The sequence below is a fragment of the Mus caroli genome, chromosome 18 (genome assembly GCF_900094665.2).
Source record: "Mus caroli chromosome 18, CAROLI_EIJ_v1.1, whole genome shotgun sequence".
NCBI lineage: Eukaryota > Metazoa > Chordata > Mammalia > Rodentia > Muridae > Mus > Mus caroli.
This window is the reverse complement of record NC_034587.1, coordinates 74,111,803-74,123,058: the sequence shown is the minus strand read 5'-3', so window position 1 is coordinate 74,123,058 and position 11,256 is coordinate 74,111,803. Positions and strand designations below refer to the sequence as shown.

At 45.7% G+C, this 11,256-nt stretch overlaps 1 protein-coding gene across 2 annotated transcripts in view; it reads left to right on the top strand.

The window, feature by feature from the left end:
• Positions 1–3,627: 3,627 nt before the first annotated feature.
• Haus1 (HAUS augmin like complex subunit 1) overlaps positions 3,628–11,256 on the top strand; it is a 10,890-nt gene continuing 3,261 nt past the window's right edge. The window contains exons 1-5 of one of the 2 annotated variants that reach the window (XM_029471737.1): positions 3,628–3,702; positions 5,010–5,184; positions 7,608–7,743; positions 9,719–9,853; positions 10,829–10,952. In XM_029471737.1, the coding sequence (XP_029327597.1) occupies positions 3,628–3,702; positions 5,010–5,184; positions 7,608–7,743; positions 9,719–9,853; positions 10,829–10,952 (645 nt within the window). Of the gene's footprint in view, positions 3,703–4,259; positions 4,321–5,009; positions 5,185–7,607; positions 7,744–9,718; positions 9,854–10,828; positions 10,953–11,256 lie in introns of those variants that run through there. The other variant, XM_021150826.2, reaches the window with a different exon arrangement.

The following is an 11,256-nucleotide window of genomic DNA, read 5'->3' as shown; positions in this document are numbered from 1 at the left end:
GCCTACTGCTACCCAAGACCTCTAACACCAGAGGCCACCCCTGCTCTCCTCTGCCTACTGCTACCCAAGACCTCTAACACCAGAGGCCACACCCTGCTCTCCTCTGCCTACTGCTACCCAAGACCTCTAACACCAGAGGCCACACCCTGCTCTCCTCTGCCTTCTACTACCCAAGACCTCTAACACCAGAGGCCACCCCTGCTCCCCCTGCCTACTGCTACCCAAGACCTCTAACACCAGAGACCACCCCCTGCTCCCCCCCCCGCCTACTGCTGCTGTTTGCTGCTGTCAAGCTGAATTCTGGGGTTGTACCAGCTTTCCTGGAACATTTGATTCTTAGTCAGGCTTGATATGCCTTAGGCTTGAGATATGTGTGAAACAGAATAAGGAAAAATTAGGAACACGGACCTTCAATCCAAGCATTTGGGAGGTGGAAAGAAACAAGACTCTCAAGGGTTTACAGTTCTCGTCAGCTCCATACTAAGTTGAGGCCAGCCTGAGCTGAGAGAGAGAGAGAGAGAGAGAGAGAGGACTCAGTAGGTCCCGCTTGACAGTAAGTACAATGATCCAAGCTTGCTTCGCAGTACACATATGGTACACAGCTGAATTTCAGGGCTGAGGAAGCAGGAACAGGCACGTTCCTGCGGCTCTCACTGGCCAAGCAGCCACATTCATTGGCCAGCTCCAGGTCCTGGTGAGAGAGACCTTGTCTCAAAGAACATGGTAGGCATCGCCTGAGGGATGATAACTGAGGTTAGCTGTGGTGGTTTCCATAGGTTTGGACCCCGTAGACTCATGTGTTTGAAAGCTTAGCCCACAGGGAGTGGCACGATTAGGACAGGTAGCCTTGTTCAAGTAGACGAGGCCTCGTTACAGGAATTGTGTCACTGTGGGGGAGGGCTTTGAGGTCTCCTGTGACTACGCTCCAATCCAGTGTGGAATCAGAGTCTCCTCCTGCCTACCTTCAGGTCAAGAAGTAGAAGTCTCCTCACGCACCAAGTCTGCCTGCATGCTATCATGCTTCCAGCCATGATGATAATAGACTATAAATATCTGAAACTTTAACCGGGTTCATGTAGGCTGCGGGTGGCTTACAACTACAAGCCCCAAGTAAATGTTTTCCTTCGTAAGAGTTGCCTTGGTCATGTGTCTCTTCAGAACAGCAAAACCCTAACTAAGACATTGACATCTGGGGCTGGAGAGATGGCTCACTGGTTAGGAGCACTGGCTGCCTTTCCAGTGGTCCTGAGTTCCATTCCCAGTGGCTCACAACCACCCATAATGAGATTTGATGCCCTTTTCTGGTGTGCAGATGTACATGCAGATATACATTAAATAAATAAAACTTTAAAAAAAAAAAGAAAAAAGACAATGACCTCAGCCCTCCACTTGCTCACGGCACCTATTTGCCTATGGACATGAACCTCTACATACTCACTCTCGGGTGCACACACAAAGGAGAAGGAGAAGGATGTAGCTCAGTGATAAAATGCTTTTCTACCATCGACGAGGCCCTAGGTTCAGTCTCCAGCACTGAAAACATATAAAGATGTCACAAGAAAGCTGAGCAGTGGTGATGCATGCCTTTAAGCCCAGCACTTGGGAGGCAGAGGGAGGCGGATTTCTGAGTTTGAGGCCAGCCTGGTCTACAGAGTGAGTTCCAGGACAGCCAGGGCTACACAGAGAAAACCTGCCTTGAAAAACAACAAAAAAAAAAGAAAGAAAGAAAGAAAGAAAGAAAGAAAGAAAGAAAGAAAGAAAGAAAGAAAGAAAGAGCCGGGCGGTGGTGGTGCACGCCTTTAATCCCAGCACTTGGGAGGCAGAGGCAGGNCCTTTAATCCCAGCACTTGGGAGGCAGAGGCAGGCGGATTTCTGAGTTCGAGGCCAGCCTGGTCTACTGAGTGAGTTCCAGGACAGCCAGGGCTATACAGAGAAACCCTGTCTCGAAAAACCAAAAAAAAAAAGAAAAGAAAGAAAGAAAGAAAGAAAGAAAGAAAGAAAGAAAGAAAGAAAGAAAGAAAAAATGTCACAAGATACAGTGCTGGCTTCGAGAAATCCTTATTCTATTGATTTATTGGTTGTCTTGTTTTGTTTCATGGTGATGATGGGAACTGAACCCAGGGCCTCTGGCTTCCTTGACAGGTACTCTCTGTCCTCTATCTCTAACCCTCTCTTTACTTCTTCTGAAAAAAGGATCATGCTTAAGTTGCTCAGGGAAGCCTTGACATATCTAGCCAAGGCAGATCTTGAATTTTCTCTTTTACTTTGAGACAGTGTTTAGCTGTGTAGCCCGGGCTTGCTTCAACCCCACAGCCCTCCTTTCTTAGCCCGTGATGAATTGCAGACCTGTGCCACTATGCCCAGTGACTTCATCATTTTAAATATGCACCCATACAACTTAGGCAATGATACCACAATTTCATATAAAGTCACGTATACTAGGAAGTTGTATGGAAGGTGCTTCTTTGGGCTATCTGCTTCGCTAGTCCCATAGTATACTATAGGTGCTTCCACGAGGCCGCGTAGGGAGTGAGACTCCCTAGCGGAGCCAGACACGATGGTCAAGTTACCAGCTCTACTACCTCATCTGAGCCAAGTCATTTAATCCGTTAGCCTGTGTGGGTTGATGTAAACAGGTAAAACAGCAAACTGGGCGTCGCTGTATACATGTAAAGAATTTCTCATACTGTTACATGCAGAGTGCTAGAGGGAAGACAGAACTCAAGAGATGGCAAGAATTGAATTAGAAGAAGGGCTAAGCAGCAGAGACGGCTCCACAGAGAGATGCTGTTAACCATCTTTATTTTTATTTTTATTTTTTTGAGACAAGATCTCACTATGTAGCCTATTAACCACTTAAAACATATTCTCCAAACGCTGAACATGGTAGGGTAAAGCCGGTAGTGCCAGCATGACAGGAGACAATAGGAGGAAGGGATGGAATACCAGGTGTTCAAAGTCATTCACTGATACAGAGCAACTCTGAGGCCAGCTTGGGCTGCCTGAGAAACACCAATCTGAATAATAAGCAACTTAGGGGGGCTGGGGAGATGGCTCAACAGGAAAGGTGCTTGCTGTCAAAGCTTCATCTCAACTTTGACCGCAGAGATCCAGGTGGTGGAAGGAGAGAATCTATTCCTGAAAGTTGTGCTCTGACACCCCCACCCAACCCAGACACAGAATCTAAAACGTAATAGAAACTGAAATCAATAAGTCTTTTTTTTTTTAAAGATTTATTTATTATATGTAAGTACACTGTAGCTGTCTTCAGACACTCCAGAAGAGGGCGCCAGGTCTTGTTTCGGATGGTTGTGAGCCACCATGTGGTTGCTGGGATTTGAACTCTGGACCACTGGAGGAGCAATCAGGTGCTCTTACCCACTGAGCCATCTCACCAGCCCCCTTTTTTTTTTTTTTTTTTAAAAAAAAGAGAAATCAATAAGTCTTAAGGACACTTAAATCCTTGATAGCAGAAACCAATGTTAAGATTCCTGTGGTGCCTAACCAGGGTAGAATAAAAAGTTAATTTTTTTTTGTCTTTGAGATAGAATCTTATATCCTGGTTGGCCTGGAGGTTGTACTTGAAGATGGCTTTAAATTGCTGGTCATCCTGACTCCACCTCCCAAATGCCGGAATTACAAATGTGTGCTATCAAATACAGTATACCTGGGATATCCAACCCAGGACTTCCTGAATGTCAGGTAAGCAGTCTAACAATTCCTAGTTATGAACTCCAACCCTTGAGAGTTTTTGAGTGTGGTTGTTTTAGACACTCTTATATATACCTCAAGATGACACAGAACTTATATAATGGAGGCTGACCTTGAACTCTTGGCAATCTTCCTGTCTCCGCCTTCCTAGTGCTGGTATTACAAGCATGTACCACCATGTCCAGAAAAGAAATGATTAGATTTATGCAATCGATATAGAAGCAACACTATCTGCTGACTAAAAACTGAAAGCTGCAGATATTTTTTTTCAAGACAACTTGATTCAAGCGAGAATTATAAGAAATAAAAAAAATAAACAGATTGTTTCTAGCAGCGTTTCTCACTTTGATGATTATAACACAGAGGACTCCTCCAGTCAGGGATGCAGCAAAGCCGGGTCTGCAGAGCAGGCGCCTTTAGTCAGCCCTGTCCCAGGGTTTCATTGACCTGAAATCAGTAAAAACCACAACTCCCAGAATCCCCGGCCCCGAGGGGCGTGCCCAACGGCGAGGGGGCGGGGCCCTGAGCCAGGGACGTTCCCCGCGAGGCTTTGAGATTGAGGTGGCGGGAGCGGCAGCTATGGCTGCGCCGGAGGAGAAAGCATTGCAGGTGACATCCGGAGCTGGGTCGGGCACCCGCTTATTCCCTCCCGGAGCCACGTATCGGCTAGCCCCCCGCCGCTGCTGTTTTTTTGTCCGGGTCCCACGGTGCGGTCGCGACCGAGACCCTTTGCGGGCCCGGAGTCCCTGAAGAGGCCGTGCCCTCCCTCCCTTTTCCCGGTCTCCCAGCCTGGCCTTGTGGAGCCCCTGGCTTCAGGCTGGCCGATTCCGATCACAAACCCACCTTGCAGCCCAGCCTCGACCATTCGCTGCTGCTTCAGTAATAGAATGTAAACACTTGAGCTGCAGCCCAACTCCGGGCGGGCGTCTCCTACCTAGCACGGCAGGGGTTTAAAATGTGTTGGGGACGACTAACTTTTCAGACCGCGGGAGGAATTATCCAATCTGTCACGCTTTCACAGATCTGCCGAGTGAGGCAGGGTTTTTTTTTTTTTTTTTTTTTTTTTTTTTTTTTAATTGTTGATTGCCTGGCACTTGCTAGGGCTGCATTTGCGGCTTTGGGAATGAGTGATGCTCTTTGATAATGTCGATTATTTTCATTTGCCTCCTCACTTTCTGACAAATCAGGATGTGAAGTAGGACTCAGAATAGTCACAGAAAACGTTTAGGGTGCTGTAGAGCACCCCTTTGTAAGATTCCGTTCTGCCATCCTAACAAGGCTTACGTTTTAATGGTTAGGTCGCTGAGTGGTTGAAAAAGGTATTTGGAGACCATCCCATCCCACAATATGAGATGAACTCACGGACGACAGAAATTTTATATCACCTTGCAGAACGCAACAGGGTCCGGGACAGGGACATCAGCCTGGTAATAGAGGACTTAAAACAGAAAGCAAGTGAATATGAATCCGAAGGTGAGTTAAGTCTAGAGCTTTGGAAGGGGTGGTAGAGGTAAGCTACATTTTGTACAGAATTAGTGTAGACTACTTATTAATTATTATAATTTTTTGACAAATTGGCTTCTGCTCTGTTATTGTAACTTCAAAATTAGGAGTTTCTCTATAGTATGTCTTCTTAAAACTGTGAGTCCTAACAGATAGTAACATTTGCCTGGGTGGGAGTTGGGAGAGGAATGCCTTTAACCCCAGCACTTCAGAGATAGGAGGATAGCTGTGAGTTCAAGGTCAGTTTGGGTGAATCATGAGATCCTGTCTCAAAACAAAACAAAAGCTTCTTAGCCTAACACAAAAGATTCTAGTAGTTCTTTCCCCGTACATAGCTTGCAGGACACCAGAGGGGGCAGCCAGGAGGCGTGTGAGACTGGACAGACCACCATGGGTCATGTATCATGCAATGGCTTTAAAATGTCCTGCTAGGCCAAGCGCTGGGATGCAAGTTTACAGTCCCAGCATTCAGAAGGCAGAGGCAGGAGACTGCAGTGTCAGCGTGGGTCACACAGCAAAACTGTCTCAGAAAGGTGTTCCCCCTTCTTTGTTGGTCATGTGTGGTCCGAAGAAGCAAAGTGTGGGAACAGCGGCTCCTCTGGGACACCACTTCTTATCGAATCCCTCCCACCCTAGGGCTCTTCCTCACTTTTCCATATTCTATTTAAACAAAAAACCCCACCACGTCTGAGGATGACAGCACACCAAGCAGAAACTGACATCGATTTGCCATATGCTTAACCAAGTGGAGACATTTGGTATATATAGTTTTTTAAAGTTAGATTTATGTGTGCGAGGGTTTTGCCAGCACCTATGTATGTCCGGTGTTTGTAGAGGTCAGAAGAGGCTGTTGGATCCCCAGGAGCTGGAGTTGAGTGTGATTGTAAGCCACCATGTGGGTGCTGGAAACTGCACCTGGGTCCTCTGCAAGAGCAAATGCTCTCTCTAGCTGGGCACAGTGACACACGCCCTTCATCCCAGCACCGGGGAAGCTGAGACAGGTGCATCTCTCTGAGTTCAAGTTCATCCTGGTCTAGATAGAGAGTTCCAGGACAACTAGGGCTTCCTAGAGAGACCTTGTTTCAAAAACAACAACATCCAGAAACCTGAACACCTCTCCAGACCGGATATGATGTTTTGAATATACTGCAGTTATATTTAATTCTAACACATACATACTTTTTCCAGTAGTCTTCTTAAATTAGCATTAACTGTGTTTGGTGTGCCTTGTTTTGTCTGTGTAGCCCTGGCTATCCTAGCTCTGTAGACTAGGCTGGCCTCTCACTCATGTTGATCTGCCTGCCTCTGCCTCACAAGTGCTAGAATTAAAGGCGTGCAACACCACAGCCTAGCCTGGTGTGCCATCTACAATACTCCCACAATCAGAGTAAGGCAATTCCATCACAAGAACCTCCCATGTTTCCTCCTTTTATGTGGATTCATATATATGTATGTGTGTGTGTATATTATATATATATATATGGGTTTTGTAAGAATATTTCCAGAAATTTTTTTTTACTATTTTATTCATTTGTAGATTTTATTTCATGTGTCTGTGTGTTTTCCCTGCATGTAAGTCTGGATCATGTGCTTGCAGTTTCCTCAGAGGCCAAAAGAAGGTGTCATATTCCTTCCATGATTGTGTGAGAAATCAGACCCAGGGCCTCTGCCTTCCAAGCGCTGGGATTAAAGGCATGCACCACCACTGCCCCGTCTAAGAACATATTTTAATCATATCCATCCCATTACCCCTTCTTACCCCCACATGCCTTGCAGATCTCTGTCTTTTTAAATTTTATTTATGTTTTAAAGATTTATCTATTTATTTATGTACATGAGTACACTGTAACTGTCTTCAGGCACACCAGAACGCATCAGATCCCATTACAGATGATTGTGAGCCGCCATGTGGTTTCTGGGAATTGAACTCAGGACCTCAGCGCTCTTAACGGCTAAGCCATCTCTCCAGCCCTACCTCCCAGATCTCTTATCATTAAATTTTTATTATATTTTATTTGTGTGTGCATGTGTGCGCACATGTGCTCACTCATAGATCGTGCATTTAAAAATTGCATTTATTTTACGAATATGGTGTTATGCATCCTCAGAACCAACCCTCGGAAGACAGGAGCGCCTCTGGTCTCCACGGGCACCTGCACTCAAAGTGCACATGGCCATACACAAGCCTCCTGGGACTCTCTGTAGACCTGGGTAGCCTTAAAATCACAGGTCTGTCTGCCTGCCTGCCTCTGGAGTTCTGGGATTAAAGGCTTGCACCACCATGCCTGGCTCAAAATAAATCTCAAACAAAACGAAACAAAACATAATGAAAGCTTTAAAAAACAAAAGGGACAAAACATCTGAGACACCATGAAATTCCTGTATCATTTCAGCCAAACGTCTTGAAGACTTTCTCATGGAGAGTGTGAATTTTTCACCTGCCAATCTGTCTAAGTCTGGTTCCCGGTTTCTGAATGCACTGGTGGACAGCGCAATTGCCCTGGAAATAAAAGATACTTCACTAGCAAGGTAATTATTGTGATGGTTTTGGTCTGTGTTCCCGTGGGAGGCTATTCTATCCGGCCTTGACCTAAGATTCTCTTGGTTCTCACAGTAAATCTGCATAGAAAATTAGCAGTGAGTACAAGAATGCAGAAGCAAGTTGATTGGTTGGTTGGTTGTTGGTTTGAGGAGAGGTTCTTGTTGTTGTTTGTTGCTGGTCTGTGTGCTAAATTCTGGCTAACTCAGCAATACGGTAGGAGGGTGGTGTCTTAGTCAGGGTTTCTATTCCTGCACAAACATCATGACCAAGAAGCAGTTGGGAAGGAAAGGGTTTATTCAGCTTACACTTTCCACATTGCTGTTCATCACCAAAGGAGGTCAGGACTGGAACTCAAGCAGGTCAGAAAGCAGAGCTGATGCAGANGCCATGGAGGGATGTTCTTTACTGGCTTGCTTCCCCTGGCTTGCTCAGCCTGCTCTCTTACAGAACCCAAGACTACCAGCCCAGAGATGGTCCCATCCATAAGGGGCCTTTCCCCCTTGATCACTAATTGAGAAAATGCCTTCCAGTTGGATCTCATGGAGGCATCTCCTCAACTGAAGCTCCTTTCTCTGTGATAACACCAGCTGTGTCAAGTTGACACAAAACCAGCCAGTACAGGTGGTCATGGGTTGTATAAGAAAACTCAATGAGCCAGAATGATGGAGTCAGGAAGTAGAGTTCATTGTTTCTGTATGAGTTCCTGCCCTGACGTCGGTCAGTGATGTATTGTGACCTGCAAGAATAAGATGAAAGAAACGCTTTCCTATGTAGCCTTTGGTCTTGGTGCTCATCACAACACGAGAAAGCAAACTAGGCCTGCTGGAGACTGGGTGTGTGGGTGTGTACCTACAAGAAGTTCAATAGCCAAGAGGTGGAGGCGGAAGATTGGAAGGTCACGGTCATCTTCCTTAGCCTCCTAAAAAGCTGGAGGCCGTTGTGGCCTGTGTGAGAGCCCACCCACAACAAGCAAACAGGAACAGTAGCAGGTTCAAAGATCTGGTTGAACATGGTAAATTTTGGTCACAGACAACACTGAGTAAGTTAAGGACTCTCGTTGTTTGAGGTAGACATCTTGTCTATATAACTGTAGTTCTCCCACCCGTCCTCAGAGGAGACTGAAGCTCAGGGAGGGAAAGTTTGGGGCCCCGAGGTAAATCGTGGCTCCAAAGCTCATATGACTACTGTTGGTGCTCATGTCTTACCTAGGACTATTACTGCAGCTTACCACAATCAGAAAGTATGTACGCGTGCCGTGCATAACTGCCAGGGGTAGAATTTGGGATTTATATAATGCTTGAAGAGTGGTGGTGTAAGAATATGTAGACTACATAGCAGCAGGGTAGACCAAATCCATTCTGCAGAAACCAAGTTAACTTGGTGTATGTGTGTGTGTGTGTGTGTGTGTGTACATACATACTAGGGAAGCAGAGATGTCTAGGGAGGTAGACATGGCCTTCCAAGACAATTTGTACTTAGGTTAGTCAAGGGAAAGAGAAGGGCAATAGAGAGAATATTACCATGGTAACAGCTGCACTGAAAGACTAAAGATGCTGTACCTGGCAAGCATAGACAGAAGGTGTGAATTCAGGACGGTTAAACCTTACCTGAGTGTTTGGGGGAGGTTTTTGTTTGTTTGATTTTTAGGGTTTTTGTTTGTTTGTTTTTATTTCATTAAAATAGGGTCTCACCATATATCCCTGGTTAGCCTGGAAGTCACCACTCACCATGTAAACTCTCAGAGATCTGCCTGCCTCTGCCTCCTAGTCCTGGGAATAAAGGTGTTCCTTGCCATACCCAGCCTTACCTAAATTTTGAAGGGAAAATGGACGTTTGTTTTGTCGGCTAAAGGGCGTTTCAGGCCATGGGCACAGCCCGAGACAGTCATATACATGGACAGAGCGGCAGGGTCATGTAAACTCTGTAGAGATCACTTTTAGGGTGACCAAGCCCCTCTTTCAGTTTCATCCCCGCAGTGAATGATTTGACATCTGACCTTTTTCGTACCAAATCCAAAAGCGAAGAAATCAAGCTTGAACTGGGGAAACTTGAAAAGAACTTGACGGCAACGCTGGTGTTAGAAAAATGTCTACGAGAGTGAGTTGAAGTGTTGGTATTTTTGAGCTATCAAGAGCTTAGTGGGACATTGTCAAGTGGGGCATGGTAGCACCAGCCCACAATGCCAGCTACGGGAAGACTGGGGCAGCAGCCCAAGGCCAGGGCTGCCTGAGCGACTCAGGAGGTGCTTGGCTTCTTACTCTCCCATGTGCTTTAGGCAGTTTATCACCCTCGTATTGATTCTTGCAATATTAAAAATACGGAGATTGGTAATTTTCAAAAGTTTTAACCCACAAACTACCACCTCAAGTCCATATTTTGGTGTGCCTTTTTAGTACAGCTTTAATGACCCTCTTTGATGCTGTGAGCCTTTAGATTCTACTCGCTCCAGAGATTAGAGCCAGTGGTTGGCATTTATGTAAATGCAGAATAACTTGGTGACATACAGATATATTAAAAAAATAATGAAGATATAATTGTCAGACACTGGATCAGGTCACATATAGTAAAGAGGTCTTTATGATCTTGTTTCAAACTGGCTTTAAGATATAATAAATCACTTTTTTGAATAGCAGTTTTAGCTTATCCAAGAATAATTGTTGGGGGCTGGAGAGATGGCTCAGCGGTTCTTATGAAGGTCCCAAGTACAAATCCCAGCAACCACATTGGTGGCTTACAGCCATCTGTAATGACATCTGACGCCCTCTACTGGGGTGTCTGAAGACAGCTACAGTGTACTTACATATACATAATAAATTAAAAAGTCTAATAAAAAAGAATAATTGTTATAGGTTGAAATTAATGTTATTTTATGTGCCTTGAGAAAAGTCTCACATGGCCCAAGAGAGTGCACTGTGGTCTGGATGTAAAACTCGTGGTATAACAATAGCTGGCAAGTAGGCTGTCTGTCCTGGCTAAGCCAGACTTAACTCCCAAAAGAGGGAGCTGATTTCCTTGTGTTTTAAATAATCATTTGCTGAGAAGAAGTACGTGCTTTCATTTTGCTTTTGGAAGCGATCTCAAGAAAGCAGAGCTGCAACTGTCTGCAGAAAAGGCCAAGGTTGACAGTCGCCTTCAGAACATGGACTTCCTGAAAGCGAAGGCAGCGGAGTTCCGGTTTGGAATCAAAGCTGCAGAGGTGCGTATGAAGCACTGTGTGGAGCCTTTGGACCTTTCGAGCCTTTTAGCCCTTTGTCCTCACCGTAGGAAGCATTAGCGGTCCTCTCTGCAGACCAGGGAGCTACAGGGAAGGTCTGGAACCTGCCCAAGTTTCCTCACCTAGTGAGCAGCAGCTCCAGGTTCAAAGCCAGGCATGGAAACCCTTCTGCCAGCACCATCTTCTCCCCACATCTGACTGTAGAAAGGACTCAGGGCTAACCAGCACCATCTTCTCCCCGCATCTGACTGTAGAAAGGACTCAGGGCTAACCAGCACCATCTTCT